We start from the raw sequence: 18,122 nt of genomic DNA, 5'->3' as shown, positions 1-18,122 counted from the left end.
TGCCGTTCCCCCTGCTTGTGCTCTCTCTTTGACAAAAAAATAAAATCTTAAAAAAAATAAAAGGCTAGAGTTAACTTTTGACATTAATAAAATATTAGGTTAGCATTAGCTAAGTGAAACAGGATAAAGTAATAAGGCTTTATTTAAAACTTTTCCAGTTTGTGTGCAATGCACTATACAAAATTCCAAAGCATCAACTTTAGTTCAAGTTGATGAACTTAAAGAATACAGTCAATAAGTTTTCAATATTCTTGATGTGATAACGACACAGCTAATATTTAAATCACAAAGATCACATCCAGAAAGAAAGAAAGGGTACAGACAGGAGAGAAAGCACCAAGCCTAGCACCAAGAAAAAAGGAAGTTAACAGAGGAGTGCCTACATAACAAGAAATGAGAGTCAAGAAACACAGTATTCTTCAAGTCAAAAATGTAGTTTTAGGAAGGAAGTCAGGAACGAAGATTTAGAATGAAGACGTGACTGAATTGTTAGTTATTAAATGTCCCATAAAGTTCTTCAGATTACAGTTTTACAAGCAGTAGAAGACGTGGTCACATTACAATGAGACAACATTGGTGGTAAAAGGATGACCAAAAACCGAGAGTGCTAATAGGGGCCCCTGACTCTCTTCTGAAGACAAAACTGATGATATGTGGAATTTCCCATGGTTCCTAAGGGACAGAAAGGAATAAGGGTTTGCAAGATTTCACTGTATCTGCATGTTTAATGGCTAGAGGGAAAAAAGGGCATGCCTACGGGAAACAGGAACAGAGCTAGCAAGAGAGGAGAACTTATAATGAGTCCATCCAGAAGATGCAGGGGGAGATGCAGGTAAAGACTTAACTTGAGAAACCACAAGATGCAACATCTGCAAAAATGATCAATGAAAGGAAACAATGAAGAAAATTCTGAGAATAAAGAAATGTTGTAAAGTGTAGCAAGAGGAAGACAATGGAACTGAAGCCAAAGATCACTATCTTGGTAAGCAGAGAGCAAAATCATCTTTCCAGAAGAATAAAGTCACCCTGGAAAACGGAAGATCATGGGAAAGGTTTTGAACATACTGAAAAGAATAACTCTGTCACTGCAGTGAGCCCCTTACACAGGCTCAGTTTGGGTAAATTTAGAATAGATCTTTTTCCATAAACGATGTGAAGCCCAATGGTGGAAGGGTTAGTGGTGATCCAGGATATAGAGGAAAATTAAAAAAAAAAAAAAAAAAAGTTGGGGACATTAGAGAAGAAGTGGCCCCAGAGAAAAACACAGGGCAGTATATAGGATTTTGCTTTTATATAATTTTATTTAATCCCTAATTACAGAGATAATTAAATTTGTAACTATGGTTGATGTGGACTCCCTTTACAGTCAAAAAATCAACAAGCATGCCCTATTTTTCTCTCCCTACTATGACAGCCAATGCCCAGGGCCAAAGAAAAGGGGGGATGGAATTTGTCAATCAATAAAATTCATGACAATATAATGTAACTCCTTAAAAATAGTTCCAAGTAGCATATAGAAGATTATATCAATCAAAGCCTAAAAGGGAAACACTTTGGTATTCTGTAACTCATTGAGATGAAAGTTGTTTGTTGATAGAATATGTTCCAACTGAAGGCAGTCATCAAAAAAGCATCAGGAAGTGGCTGCAGCCAAAGGGAATGGCAAAGAAGTAATCATTATGTTCTTTACCTCCTATCGCCATATGGTTACTCTCACAGTTTTTAAGGTAATCAATGTTAATAGCTCTGTTAGCTTTTTGAGAATTTTTTAACAGGAATTTTTAAAAACAGGTCTTATGTTCTGCCCTTAAAACATGAGTTGCCTAAGAGTAATTAATGTTATTTTGGCAACGGCCCCAGAGTTACTATCCCACACACATTTTCAAGATGAAATGTTCTGTATCAAAGTAAAATGCTGAATCATTAAGCCAATGGTTGGACCTGTGCAACAGACATAATTTTAGAGGACTGGCTCTGTTACAGAAACCTAAGTAGCTACTACAGGTTTCCCGAGAGCTGGCCATACACTTGGTCGGCTGGGTATCACTTAGTACTCTGGTCACTTCCATCACAACCAGTCCCTAGTGAGACCCGTGAGTCACCCTGAGCTTCAGTTTCTCATCTTCCTCCTTCCCATACTGAACCATCACAATTTATTTCAACACTGACTACCGGTAGCAAAAATAACAATTATAATAATAATAAAAAAGAAAGGTCCCAAATGCCCCAGTAACAGTTCTCTGCTCTAGGCAGACTGTAGCTCTAGAATGTTTGGCTAAAAGGCATGCCAGTGCACTAACTACACCAATTTCCTTTTTATCTTTAAATATAAGTGTAACAATATTATCACAGACATTTTTGAAAAAAGAAAGCTACAAACCTTCCAATATTCTACGATAAGTGGGGAAGGGAAGATTGGAACATAAGAAAAGGGAATGACTCCAAGTTTAGGAAGGGATGACATCCAGAGACGGAAGTTTGCATGAAGAAGCAGACTCAAATAGGAACATAAAAGACCCTGGAAAGCTCACCAGAAAGCTCATCAGAAGACATCAGTTAGCATAGGTCAGTTTCCCATATGAAATTCAAAATATCCTTTCTCTTGGGGGAAAAAGGTCCAATAATTTTTTCACTTATTTAAGTTGGTTTAAAAAATAAAAGCATCCATGTTTTCTTAGACAATGGGTAACTTCCCAGGTTATCACTCAAGACTAATAACCCCAGCAAATATTTAATAAATATTCTATGTTGGACTCAGGTTTGAAGAGGGATTCAAATGAAGCCTAAGACTTGGTTCCTAACTTCAGGACCTCACAGTCTAGTTAATATCTACTCCAATGTATTACACTTGGTTATATAAGGATCAACAAATATCAGAAGCAAACTGTTTGGCATACAATTATGTCAATCAACTTGTGCTAACAGAGTCTGAGTCAGTGAATTTCATGAAAACTCTCCAAATAATGCATTGTAATCAAAGAAAATTCCACAGCCCAAATCACAGAAAACTACTTATTTTGTAGACCGGGATCTTATTTAGAAAAGATCATGAGGGTGCCTGTGTGACTCAGTGGGTTAAAGCCTCTGCCTTCAGCTCAGGTCATGATCTCAGGGTCCTGGGATTGAGCCCCGCATTGGGCTCTTGCTCAGCAGGGACCCTGCTTTCCTCTCTCTCTCAGCCTGCCTCTCTGCCTACTTGTGCTCTGTCAAATAAATAAATAAAATCTTTAAAAAAAAAAAAAGAAAGAAAGAAAGAAAAAAGAAAAGATCATGGTATCAATCACCAAAAGGTGTTATCTACCAAGGAATCAATCAAATTAAGAATAGCTGCCTATGCCTACAGTTGCTTTTGAGAATTCTCCAAAGCTTTGTCAGGGTACACAGAAACATTTTATTCAGTCTAGCTAACTGTAAATAAAAACAAACCAGAATGCAAGCAGAAAAGTTGTCTCACATGTTTGGATACAGCTCTATGAGACAGGTAGGTAATTCCCAGAAGAATCGAGTACAAGATGAAAAGGCAGGATCACCCAGCATTCCATTATGCCCGAAGCATTGACGTGATTCTCCCAAACAGCAAGCTGGTGGCAAGGCCTCAGGGATTCAATACGACCAGCACCCAGAAGATGGCTCTCCAACTGACTCATACCCCACCACTCCTGTCTCGGAGAAAATCAGGCCTGAAGGAAGCTACAGTGCAGAAAAGAAACACCCAGAGTGCCACTTTCTTGTTTTTGAGCCAAACTTCAGAGAACAAAACTGGACACATAGCAATGGGTCTCAAGAAACAAGTGGGCCAGGTCTGAGGAGGCAAGATGACATCTGTATACAGAGTTCATGCTGCCAAGTTCTGGGTGTTTTAAGTTAGAAAAGCAGAGTAAATGTGATACAACTCCAAACTCCATTCAACTACAAATCAGTACTCAAATGTACAGAATTTTGCCTTTCTAATAAGCTTAAAAGGCATAAAACTAGGGAAATATTTATACTATGAAATGAAAATGAAACAATAAATCGTTAGAAAAATTAAAAATCAAAGATACAATAAATAAAATTTAAGCGAAGTAATTTTGATCAGCTTCAAAATACTCTACACTAGTTTTGCAAACAACTTTATTTTTTTCTCACAAAAACAAGTCTTTGCTACAAGTTGAAGGAAGTCACAGAAGTCAGGGGTTCACCAGCTCCCTAGGTTTTACGTTCCTCGGAGACTTTTCAACAGGGCTGACTAGTGATGGGGTACTAGATAAAAAGAAAATTATCTCTTCATGTCATTATTTTTCACTTACAAAAATAAAGCATAATTAATTTCTGTACATAAAACATGCATTAGTATCATTACCATGACAAAAAAAAGAGCCTGATGAGAAATTAATGATTGCAAACATCTTAACATGCAAATTTAGTTCATTTATTTCTCGAACTCATCACAAATATTCTAGAGTTAGTAGTAATGAAGCACAGAAAAACAAGACTGCTTTAAAAGATACATCTCAGACACCTGGCTATGTGAATTTCATTGAGAGAGGCCCAAAACTTTTTTTAAATTAAACCTAATGAAAGTTGGTATTTCACAGTACTCTGCTCAGAGTGGAAGACACAATCAATATGCACAAAGACATAAACTTTCAAAAAGAACATTACTAAAATCATACTTTTGTGTTCCAGGATATTAACATTTCAAAATCTGAAGCTTTTCACTGTCAGAAACATGAACAGAATGAAACATACTCCCTGAGTAATCAGGGAAAGACAAACTAGAGTTTTACTAGCCATGTAACTGTCCGATGTACATCGTGTGCAGCCATATGCAAAAGTAGCTTTAAAATAATGCTTTTTAAGATGAGCAAGTTGCAGTTTCTTCTGACACATATAAGTCGAGAACAAAGGGGGAAACGGATGTGTTTCCCCCAGTTCTCATTTGATACTTTAAACTCTCTGGCTATGGCTGAGTTATGATACATACTTACAAATAGTTGGGGGCGCCTGGGGGCTCAGTGGGTTAAAGCCTCTGCCTCCGGCTCAGGTCATGATCCCCGGGTCCTGGGATAGAAGCCCACATTGGGCTTTCTGCTCAGCAGGGAGCCTGCTTCCTCCTCTCTCTGCCTGCCTCTTTGCTTACTTGTGATTTCCGTCAAATAAATACAAATAGCTGGATAGCCTAGGGTCCTGATTGCCAACAGAAAAACTAAATTTGTCATGTTCCCCTCTGAAAAAAATGCGTGACTTCTCCACTTACTGAAAGCAACTTGGTTATATATTAAAACGCAAGGAATGAATATTTGAAAAGAAGAAATTACTAGAGTTAAATACATAAAAATGTTCAAAAATAGAAATATATTCAAATTTTCAGCTCAATGAGGAATCAAAGCCAAGTTAAATTTCCTAGAGGCTCAGAGATTTAAAAACACAAAACTGCACTCCCTAAAATGGTAGCAGAAACCAGAGGTCCTAATCGCTTTCAAGCGGTAAGGAAACAGATGAAATCTCATTTTATGAATGCATGTTATATAAGGTTAACATAATTCCTTTTGCTATTACTGAAGCAAACTCATTTTAAATGAACTGATTCAAAAATGCTTTTTAAGGTCTTCAAATGGCAAAAGATTTATTCTCCTGAAAAGAATTACCACTTAAGTAAATCTATAAATCTAAAAACCATTGTTCTACCTAAGCCGAGGGTGATAGCCACTTAATAAGGAGATACATGGAAAAAAATGAAAAAAGACTTATTTAGGATGAATAATTTTAATATGTACAGCATTATTTAAGATACATATTCACATTTTCCCTCTTGTGTAATATGCCTGCTTAAAAAAAATACAAATTACTTTCTCTGGATGTATATTTGGAAATAAAATTAAAAATAAATTTTGCTTTCATAGACAAATATTCAGACCTACTACTATCTGAATACAGTAGTTTCACTACCCTAAGGCAAAAACATGGGGTTATTTTCAAATTATTTTAAAAGCACCATTAGTACAGAATTTTACACTGAAATTTGTATTAACCTGACAAATCAGTTAAGCTAAACAAATTACAATAAAAAATATCAGCATGTTAAAGAACCATCACTTTACACATCAGTCATCTTAAAGATCAACAGAGAATCATTTAATTTATGAATCATGCTGGAAACATTTTTATAATCAAGTCCATTATAATCATCTCAATTAATAGTGTGTTAGAAAGACAAGCATCAAGGGTTAATCACAAAACAATTTGCTATGAAGCTTCTAAATTTAGTGCTGTGAATACAACATAAGTTGAAACAAAACGATACAGAAACCAATTATACCACCAAGAATATCATTCTCAATGCACTTTGCAGACTACTACAAGAATGAGGAATGCCACTTTCTTCACTAGAAGTGGGGGAGCCAAGCAAGGGACTAGCTAGGAGCTGGACTGGGGAGAAAGATCACATGGTTGCCTTATACGGTTTGATCACAGCTGCCCCACTGCTCGTGAAGCCCTGGGTGAGCAAAGGAAAGAAAGAAACAGGACACTGCTGCAGGTTTTCATAAGCCAATGACTTCAGTCCCTGAATCAAAGTTACTGGTTATGTAAATCCAAAATGACACAAGTCTTGCCCTGAACCCCTTCGTTCTGTGACGTACCATCAACACCATCTGCGGTTTCGCTTTCTTCTTCTTCTTCTTCTAGCATTTCAAAGGGAGTCATTATATCATAGAGAAATGAGAGGAAACCATAAAACCAATCTGAACTTTCCTCTGCTAAAATATTAAGGACTTCCTCAAGAGAATCAATATTTTCATTACTGCCATCTTTGGTCAGGCCTACATAAGAATAAAGGAAGAGAGAAAGAGAAAAGAAGGAGAGCAGTTAGGTGGAAAAAAGAAGCTGAGGAAGAGTGATCTCAAAAAGGACGTGCATCACGGTCACAGACGTTAACAGAAAAGGTAACTTCGGAAAACAAAGAAACCGATTAAGATCCACACCTTACAATCAACTCTCAATCATGTACTGCAGGAAAGGCACAATTCCACCAATCCTTGCCACTCCTACCAGCCCCTAGCCAGGTTTGCCTTTCCCTCATTAGAGAATCTACAGCCCCAAAACAAAACTGTATTCGCCAAAATTGACTGATTAATGTAAATGGGAAGAACGAATAAAAGTAATATGAGGGTAAAAAGATCCTTCTGGACAGCCTCCATGTTTGCTGATTTACCAACCAGATATTATCGAGAGTTGATTATATAAGCATTTACATATATCAATAAATATTCATAGAAGAAAATAAAAAGGTTCATTTCCTTACATTTTTCCCCTTCAGACATAGAGTTTACTTAAGAAACTCTGGGATTAATATGACTAGCAAGATTACTGTTTATAGCATTCACAGATGAACATAAAATTTATTCAAATTATGTCAGATAATCAAATGTTCCCACTACCAAATGTTAGCTTTTCAGTACTCTGGCTACTTACTCATGGCCCTATAATTCTGACCACTAAGAGTCAGCTATTAGTAATAATTCACTCTGCTAACCAATATTAAATTTGACCAAGGCCCCAGCCAGTCATTTGCAACAGGAATATTTAAAGCTCTCTTCCCATAAGCCCAAGAAGTTAGCTTCGACTAAAAAGATCCATGACTCCTGTTGTTTTTTTAAATATTATTCCCAAAATGGGCCACCACGATGTAAAGAAAACAAAGTATGTATTGGTTTTATCTTTTTTTTTTTTTTTTTTTCCTGTTTAGAACTGGCTTTGGGTAAGAAACATCTCTCAGCCCAGTAAATATAAAAATCTACCAATACAGCCAAGCCCTATATAACAAGACCTGTAATTCTGAAAGAGAAAAAAACACAGGGTAGAAAGTTCTGCCTGTAAGAAATGTAAACATGACTTGAGAGCTTTCTTGATGATAACCACCTCACTCAGTAGGCTGGGCTTTGGCAACTCAACATTTCTCCATGTAGTGTAAGAGCCAGGAATCAAGATTGGCAGGTAAGGTACAACAGTAAGACAGCTAGCATAAATATTAAAGTATACAATGTTTTATCCCCACTTCAGTGCACGGAAGAACTACACCATATCATTGTTCAAGTATGGGGGTCAGGGGGAGAAAATAAACTCCAGTTAGTATTTTTGGTATTTAAATTATTTGTTGACACAACTGGATTATTTTTTCACTGAATTTAACAGTTGACAAGTACTATGAACAGAGGAGATCTGTATTCCCACTGAAATCTCTGCGGGAATAACATTCTTTCTACTTCCTGCCTTAAAACATTATAAATAACTGGGGTGCCTGGGTGGCTCAGTGGGTTAAGCCTCTGCCTTCAGCTCAGGTCATGATCTCAGCATCCTGGGATCGAGCCCCAAATCAGGCTCTCTGCTCAGCAAGGAGCCTGCTTCCCCCTCTCCCTCTGCCTGCCTCTCTGCCTACTTGTGATCTCTCTCTATCAAATAAACAAATAAAATCTTTAAAAAAAAAAACCACTATAGCTGTATATTTATAATAAACATGTTTATTTTTTCCTCTATTTTCAAATATTAGTACTTCTAAGTATCAAATATAAAACTTTACCAGCCTTCAGTATGACAAGCTGAAGGATTCAACAAATATGCAAAAGTACCTGAACAATGCAACCTTCCTGTGGTTCTTAAGACAAAAATATTACCAAATACCAAACAGAAAAAGGAATTACTCTGGGTATGTAATTCCTTAGTCTCTAAGAGCAGGCCTGACCCCAAGGGCAGGGTGTGAGCATCTCTGAGTGGACAAGATCCAGTTCACTTATGCATCTGTCTGGTCTACAGATGCTTACCAAGGTTCTAGGAATTGTTGACCGGCTTCCCTTTTGTTCTCCAGCCACACCTGACATGGGGCCAGCAAGGTGCTAGTCACAGACAAAAGGACAATCATGCAATCCTTGGGTGGCATTACTCGAAAAGGATGTTACTCTTAGCAACTGGTACCTGCATTTTCCTGTTGATTTTATTTGGGAAACAAGTTTTCAAAGAATACAATTTCCAACAATGTAGTTTTCAATAACCCAAACTGATATCAGAGATAATTTATTCTAATAATTTGACCACAGAAGTAGGTAGCTATGTAAACTAGGAAAGGTTTAGAATATTTTCAAAGTATATCATAAGCACCATGGCCAGAAACAATGAAATAAAATTAATGACGGCTGTTCAGAATATCTTGATTTACTCAAACATATTTCATTCTCTTGGTATTTCAAAAGAAAAGCCAAACCTTAAAATATGAAATATAAATATGAAAGTGTACACTTCCTCAAATTGATAAGATTTAGATTATGCAAATTTAAGAATGAGAAGGAAATACTCATCAAAGAAATGTTGAACATAGTAAAGCTCAGCATATTTCAACTGTTAATACAAGCTCAGCTATTTCAACAGTTACAACAAGCTCTCCCCTAATCTCTAGCTTCCTACCTGAGTCTGCCCTTTGGTTTCCTGGTGCCTTAATCCAAAGCCCTTACCTCTGAGCTGCCTCTCCAGTGAAAATGCACCGAGGAAGCCTTGCTTCTTTTTGGGTACACGCTCACTGAATTTGCTTCCGCATAACCTCTCCCTGAACATACAGAGCCCGTTAATGTCCCCAAGAATTTCACCAGGCTCTCTTTGCAAACTCCTGCGAGTAAGAGAGGCACAACTAAGCTACAATAACCTCACTAAACTAGGCAAGACCTTTAGTCATAAAATTCAATTCCAGGCAAGCCAGTATTTCATGCAGAGAACTCAATTATTATAGAAATAAGATCAGAGGACCTAAGTGAGCCTGACAGTTCACCTTTGGTTTGTTCCAGCTAACTGTGAAGCCACAAGCTAACTATGAATTAGTACCTTTATATGATAAAATATGATAAAATCATTTACTTTAGCCTTTATGCATTTAATAGTCAAATTATCAAAATGAACTCTGAGATTCACCAAATTTGGTTCTCACTCCAAATATATAATTCTTGCAAAAGGAAAAAGTTATGATTTGCCCATAGCAAATACATGTCTACTGCAAATGGCAATGTTCAAAGATACAATTAATTAACCTCTTAATGGTTGCTTAAAAACCTTATAGGAAATAAACTCTTATAATCTATTAAAATATTAAAAATCAAGTTCCTAATTTAAGTTTTCTATAGAAAACAGTGTGGGCTATAGAAGAAATAACATTTCAATTTTTAATAGTTGATATTTCCTGACATACCACATAGCTGATTTTAAGCCAAAAAAAAGAAAAAAAAACAACAAAATATAGCAGATGAGAATATTATTTCTATAAGTGAGGAAACATGGACCACATGAAGTTATCTTTAAAATGAACAAGGTTCACTATTCAGAATTCATCATTTAAAGCAAAGTAGTAAGTGGAACAATAAACCACTTATAGGCAAGCAAATTAGCATCATTCTGATAGGTTAAATTCTATATATCTTACTTCTTTTTCATGTCTAGGATTATAGTCTTCTGAGGATTTACTATATCCAAAGAAAAATTTAGATATGTAATGACAAAATTACATAAAAAATTCCATTAAGATTAAGACAGGAAAAAAAAAAAAATTCATCAAGAGTAAGCTTCCAGGGCACCTGGGTGGCTCAGTGGGTTAAGCCACTGCCTTCGGCTCGGGTCATGATCTCAGGGTCCTGGGATCGAGTCCCGCATCGGGCTCTCTGCTCAGCAGGGAGCCTGTTCCTCCTCTCTCTCTCTCTCTCTGCCTGCCTCTCTGCCTACTTGTGATCATTGTCTGTCAAATAAATAAATAAAATCTTAAAAAAAAAAAAAAAGAGTAAGCTTCCACTGTTAAGTAGCAAACATAATTCCCACTGAGAAGTAATAAGAAAACATAAAGTCAAAATTGAGAAGCTAAATTACATTTAATCACAACTAAAACCCTTTTTTCCATATTTAGAACTTACTATTTTATAAGGAGGTTAAGATTAATCTACCAAAAATTGTTTCATTGGTTATAGATGTGATACCCTCTCATTTTTTTCATATCCATAAAATAAACACAAAATTGTGGGTCCAAGTTGAATTTCTCTGCACCATTATTCTGGTAAGCATGGTATAGAGTACCATGATGTATTTGTTATTTTTCTAAATACTTTAGTATATAAGATTTTAATACATGTAACACTACTATATTAATAGTATACATGTAACATAGCATACATGTAACACTACTATACTAATACTATACTACTATACTAACATACACTCTTTACTAATAGTAAAGAAAAGGAAGTGATGCTCTTTAACAAGCAGAAACACACATCTCACCAGGCCAGATTACACAAAGCTTGCGTATTAAAAATCAGCATTATCCCTTCTAGGAAGGTAGCATTTTAAAACAAATGAGGGAATATCACATGTTGATACATTACACAAAATATCTCAATGATAAAGATAGGTAATTCTGGTGATAGAAAGAGAAGGGCTCAAGATTTCTAAAATAATGAAACCCGGCCAAAAAACTACTGGTTCATATTTTAATGTTACCTTTAAAAACATGCATGTGACATTTTAAAATGTTGGCTACCATGATTTTATTTCAAAATGGATTTACGTAAGCCTTTAGAAACTTAGTTTCAAATGGAAGTGAATTACGCCAACTGATGCTAAAGAGCGGCTATAATTACCATCTTTGAAAACGGGCTAGTGCATTATCTATATGTTCAGATATTAAGTTCAGAATAGAAAGTACTTTAAATCTGAACACAGATCTGAAATTAGGCTTATTGAAAATATATGTGCAAGAGGTCTATACTTAACCATTTATTATAAAAGTATGCTGAAATATAAGTCCATGGAAAAAAAATTAAGCCATTTCAGTAAGAATGAAATACAGAATTGAAGTGGGAAAACATCATCCATAAAATGTGTGTGACTGGACATACATATTATCAAGGCAAAGATACTGTTTTTCCAGCATTTTACCACCATTAATAAAAAAGAAAACGCTACTTGCCTAGTAAAACTTTGGCATCTTCCACATCAAAATCTCCATCACCATCAGCATCATAGACTCCTAGTTTTCCTGCAAGAGGGAGGAAAAGATGGATGGGAAGAAAAGGGAAAACGAGTTTGATAAGGTATTACCCCTTAATGCAGTCCTGACCATCAGCCATAAATATTACCAATCCATGCAATTCTTTGCTCTCTGAATCCTGAAAAGCAGTGCTAAGTGAAGATATTACCTAAAAATGATAAGAGGATTCACTGACAGATTCAGGAAATGTTTGCCTTACAATCTAAGAACTATAACTGAGATAATATCTTCTTAAAGTTTTAATAATCCCCTGATTTAATCGTTTCAGATGAATTTTTTATTATGTTACCAAAAACAGTTGAGGTAAAAATTTCCACATATATAAGAAACATTCTTGATTTCTAACAGTTACATTAAAATGTAATGCTTCTACAGTAATGAAAGTTCCTCACCACCAATATTCAAAATAAAAAGAACATCCACCAAGCCTCAAATAAAGGCTAAATATAAACAAATAACATCAAATATTAAAAATATGAGGGCAATTAATTTTATATTTTACAATAATGATTCATAACAGAAACATCACTAATCAACTTTGAAAAAAAAAGACTTCTGGAAATATAGTTAATAAGACTAGCTTCCTGAAATGTCAAAAAAATAATCTTAGTTATCCCACTTAACACTTAACTAGTGGGGCACCTGGGTGGCTCAGTCATTAAGCGTCTGCCTTTGGCTTAGGTCCTGATCCCAGCATCCTGGGATCAAGTCCCATGTCAGGCTTCCTGCTTGGCAGGAAGCCTGCTTCTCCCTCTCCCACTCCCCTGCTTGTGTTCCCTTTCTTGCTGTCTCTCTGTCAAATAAATAAAATCTTTAAGAAATAAAAAACTTTTAAAAAAGCCTTTAAAAAAACAAAACAACAAACAAACAAACAAAAAACCTTAACTAGCACTGGCTATCTACTACCAAGAAAAACACACAAAGCTTAAAACAAACTACTTGAGAAGACAGTACTACCATATCCTTTCCTCTTCAAGCAGAGTAAAATGTTATCTTAAGGTTTTATCATCTAGGAGCACTGCCATGTTTAGCACTCCAAACTTAAGTCAAATACATTCAATTCCCTAAAAAAAAAAAAATCCTAAAATCAACATCATTTAGAACTCAGCACTAGACAGTGGCTGTGAGGAGACATCATATACAGCAGTGTTTTTAACAGCATCCACAGACAGAGCCTTTAGTACGAAAAAACCAATCTGCGGCACTGTTCCCAACTCTTTAATAAGATGTAAGTTAAGACACTGCAGGAGAGCAGGCAGAACTTGTGAAGTAGAGTGGCTATGCGCAATCTTTACCCTCCCAGAGCCCTCGTTATACTTAGGAAAATAGTTAACTAGCAAAGTAGAAGTCCGATATAAAAAGCACACACATACACATTAAAAATAAAAATAAAGGGGCACCTGAGTGGCTTAGTGGGTTAAAGCCTCTGCCTTTGGATCAGATCATGATCCTAGGGTCCTGGGATCAAGTCCCACATCAGGCTACCTGCTGCCTGCCTCTCTACCTACTTGTGATCTCTGTCTCTCAAATAAATAAATAAATAAAATCTTAAAAAAATAAATAACTAAATAAATTAAAAATAAAAATAATTACAATAACAATAACCGAGAGATAAGGAAGTTATCACTTCTGTGGCTAAGAAAATATAAATAAGAAGGGCTGATTGGCAAATGGAGGCGATCTATAGCAGAGAGCTCAAGTAACATTAAAAAGACCATATTTTCTGACAAACTCAAAGGGGGACATTGGTCCTATACCACCTATTTTCTCAGATGCAGGGAATAACTAAATTAGTAGAATAAGGATGAGATTTTAGAGACCGACACAAGTAGACTTAAAATGTACCTCTAATAGCCTACCTTGAAGTACCTCCGATAAGTTATAACGGAAGTCCTTTGCTTTGGCTGCGTGCATGTAAAAACATGAAAATTGTTAACTTGCCCTTAAAAGTACAAAGACTTTAAATCTCTTCATTTGTCTAATAGACGTTCCTTAGCAACACAGCACTGTGTAAGTCAACAAAAGCACAGATCTGTACTCAGAAATTTGTCTCCGAACTAAAATTCTTCCTTTATTACTCTATCATCTATCCAGAGACACTCCTGTTTAAGAAATAATGAAAAATTTCAACGGCGGATTATCCAACAGCATGTTTTGTCTCCCCCCACCGAAAGATGGCTGTAACCTAACATCTAGAGCAGAAGTGCAGAGGCTTTATGGAAGGCAGGGTGGGTTTCGATGCAACGTGGTACATCTAGAGGAGCGTGCATTTTTTTTCAGTGACAGGGCCCATATTTTTCACTGGATCATTAGAGGAAGACCATGTATTCACAATAGCCAAAAAGTAGAAAGAACCCAAAGGTCCACTACTGATGAATGGATAAGCAAAATGTGGTGTGTATCCATTCAATGGAATACTATTCAGCTGTAAAATGCAGTAAGTACTGAACCCTGAAAACAGTATGCTAAATGCAAAAAGGCAGACACAAAAGGACCCATATTGTATGATTCTATTTATAGGAAATGTCAAGAGTAAGAAAATCATAGACATAGAAAGTGTATCAGTGTCTGCCAGGAGAGGGGAAGGGGGGTGATGGAAATATTCTGAATTAGATCATGAGGAATATATTAAAAAGAATAAACTGTACATTTTCACATATTACGAATGTTGATTTTTACGTTATGTAAATTTTATCTCAACTTTAAAAAAAGACTGTGACTTCAAAGTATGACTCCAAAAATGGTAAAGAATCATTAATGTAAAAAGTCATGAAGTGTGTAAACCTGGTGATTCACAGACCTGTACCCCTGGGGATAAAAATATATGTTTATAAAAAATAAAAAATTAAAAAAAAAAAGTCATGAAAAACTGCAGTGATTATGGGGAGAGAAAACAAAAAATAGGAGAAAGGAAGACAACTATCAGAAAAAAACATGGCAATCTCCTCAATAGCATACAGAAAGGACCTACACACACACACACACACACACACACACTGATTCATTCCAACAAAGACAAAGGGGTGTGCTTCTAAATGCTCTCTAAGGTAGGGTCTTGCAAATTGGGTCCTGACATAAAGTCAGTGGCCCAAGAATGTTTAAAATTCATAATACAATACAATGGAACAGAAATTATGCAGTACTGCATTTCCTAAGAGTTAAGCACTATTTGATAAAACTTTTCTGTGCAATATACATACATAAATACTAATTTTTTATTTTTACTACAAATTATGTTCGAAGAAGCTGAAAAGCCACTACTCCCAGGGAACCCTGATAACATCCCCTTTTGTTCCTGCACTGTTGAGAACAACTGAAAGGCTAAAGAAATTACCCCCAAAATAATAATAAATTTTTAAGATTACTAAAGGATGTCTTTCATACTTACAAACTCAAACAAGAAACAATACCAAAATCCTTACCTAAAACTTCCTCATAATCAACAAGATCAAACCAGACGACAGCTACTGAAGTCCAGACGCCCAGCAATGCAATGACCATAAACCACGTGAAAAATGAACTTCCAGAAAGTCCTCCTTTCCTCCCGTTTTTGTGTCCTCCATGCTTTGTCTCTGTTTAAAAATAAAACAAACAATGTCATTATAGAAGAAGACATTTATTGAACACCTCTTTTTGCTGAATTATTTCTCCAGTAATTTGAAAGTACTTACAATGATAAATCATTTCAAAAACAGTTTTCAATCTAATTCTCAAAACATGTTACATAAAATAAAGATTTTTTCCCAAGATTTATTTATTTCTTTATTTGAAAGAAAGAGGTGGGGAGGGGGACACAAGCAGGGAGAAAGGCAGAGGGAGAGGGAGAAGCAGACTCTCCGCTGAGCTGGGAGCTCGATGTGGGGCCGGATCCCAGGACCTGGAGATCATGATCTGAGCTGAATGTGGAGCCACCCAGGTGCCCCTAAAATAAAGATTTTGAAAAAGAAGCGATTCTACTCAGACTCAACACCACACATATAAAACTCTTACTCAAAATAATGAAAAAAAAAATAAAGCACTCATTGGCGAACAATTTTTTTTAAATAACCTTTAAATAAAGGTTGACATAATATGTATATTTTATGTAGTATGTATACCTTTCTTCTAACTTCTTTACATATAACCTCCTCCAAAGTTCAGCACATATCAACAACTTCATGAAGTCACAAGAAATGTGGCCACATCCTTTTCTCTGACCCATTTAGTTTCTGGAGAACCTTCAAAAGCCTGTTGAGGGCCACAGAAAATATCTCCCCCCAAAATGGCTCCATATTCTTAGCGAGAGAGAGAGAGAGAAGAAGGAAGGAGGCTATTTATAGGAAATAGAGATCAGGGAAGAAGAGAAGCAAAACAGTCCATAAGTCCTCCTCCTTTACAAGACCCACTGGGACCTAAGGAAGCAGGGAAAGGCTCATCATTCACCATCCATCTCAATGCAGGACACAGCTTTGTATACTGTGGTCCACTGAGTATCATTTATCACGTTTGCTATTCTTCTGGAAATAGGCTTCTTACAGCCAAAGTAAACAAAAATAATGAAAGCAAGTGAAACTGACAGAAAATGATCCACGCTGTCTTTAAAAGAAAGGACGACTGCATTCAAATTTCTCTTGAAAGGGAATATAATGTTATTCGAAGGATATGTCATATTCCCAAATGCACTTTGAGAAAAGGAAAAGTTAACAAGGAGGTGGTAGAGCAGGACACTGTCTTCTCTTTGTTGAGCACGTGCCTGCGTAGTTCAAAGTGCTCCCACGTGCATGGTGGTGCGTGACCCTCACAAGGGGCTGGTCAATGTATCTCAAGAGTGCATTTCTGGATGTCTTTACAGAACAACTCTTTTCCAGTGCAACTGTCCCTCACACTGCAGGGCAGCTGGCCTCCCTGGCTTCCTCGGGTCTGGAAGCTAAGTAGCTCCCCGATGATGACAAAAATACTCTGAAACTCATCCCAGTGTCCCCTACAAGAGTGGTGCCTAGTTCAGAACCACTGGGTAAGGACAAGAATCATTATCCCTGTTTTATAGAAAAAAGATTACATGGTTTACTCCAAGTCCCAGGCACAAGCTGGGTAGGACTAGGAATTAACCCTGACTTCCCTGGTCCCGAGTTCTCAGACCCACGTGAGAATTACATCACTTTGACAAAGCTCACTAGCTCTAATCTAGAATCCGCTTTCTCACCCCTAAATCCAGCTCTCATTACAGAATACTGATAGTAGTATTCAGTGACTCAAAGCGACTATACTGCCAAATCTTCAGGAAGAAAAAATGAAATGAAATTCTTCTTATTAAAAAGATATGTAGTTTTTTAAACAAATCACTAGTTCAACTTTTCAAAAGGGGTCATAAAAAACTAAACCAGTCTGAGAACGAGTCCATGTGTGAGTATACACACTCAAATACATACATTTTATCTAAATATCTATATTTAAGTCTATAAAAATGTGACTAAGACAAATTTCATTCTTAATGAAAAACTCAATTTCTCTTTCTAATGTTCTTTAAATATTAACAGACCTATCAAAAAGGGCCTGATTTATAGTCATAGGGTGAATTCACAAAAGAATACTTATCAAATAACATATGACCATCTAATCTGTTTCTAGTAAGATCTATTATTAGCAGTCTCCTAAAAGATGGCTACACAAAATCATAATGTTTACATTAAAAAAGTTCCTACTGGGCATAGATTATAATGTCGCATATTAAATCCACTTAAAACAGGCTTCACTGTTTCAGTATCTGAACACAGCCATGGGAGGGGGAGACTGGGTGAAAACTTTGGCAATGTCAATGGGGGAAAATGATGATTTCCAATACTTCTATGTGTCTTGAGCATAAAAACTGTAAGAACAATACAGAGCATCACTAAAATTTTAAAAATTGAAAGAAAAAAGTGGGGACAGGGGAGCACCACAGATTCACTAGCAATGTTACAGGTTTAATTTGTTAAAACGCTGATGCATAGGAGATAATTTTCAATGCTGTATTAAAAAAAAATCCTTATTTCTGGGGTGCCTGGGTGTCTCAGTCAGTTAAGCAACCAACTCCTGCTTTCAGCTCAGG

The 18,122-nt window shown here is 36.3% G+C and overlaps 1 protein-coding gene across 6 annotated transcripts in view; it reads right to left on the bottom strand.

The window, feature by feature from the left end:
• The window catches only part of ASPH (aspartate beta-hydroxylase), a 219,549-nt gene that overhangs the window by 166,449 nt on the left and 34,978 nt on the right, over positions 1-18,122 (bottom strand). For 4 of the 6 annotated variants that reach the window (XM_045075748.1, XM_045075745.1, XM_045075750.1 and 1 more), the window contains exons 2-3: positions 15,478-15,627; positions 11,975-12,043 (exon numbers count right to left, since the gene is read on the bottom strand). In XM_045075748.1, coding sequence (XP_044931683.1) covers positions 11,975-12,043; positions 15,478-15,627 — 219 coding nt within the window. Of the gene's footprint in view, positions 1-11,974; positions 12,044-13,914; positions 13,960-15,477; positions 15,628-18,122 lie in introns of all 6 variants that reach the window. The other 2 variants (XM_045075747.1, XM_045075744.1) reach the window with 1 other exon arrangement.

This window comes from Mustela putorius, unplaced genomic scaffold, assembly GCF_011764305.1.
Source record: "Mustela putorius furo isolate JIRA1106 unplaced genomic scaffold, ASM1176430v1.1 tig00000151_pilon_pilon_pilon, whole genome shotgun sequence".
NCBI classification, from domain to species: Eukaryota; Metazoa; Chordata; class Mammalia; order Carnivora; family Mustelidae; genus Mustela; species Mustela putorius.
The sequence above is the reverse complement of the archived record's forward strand: the minus strand, read 5'-3'. Positions and strand labels throughout refer to the sequence as shown.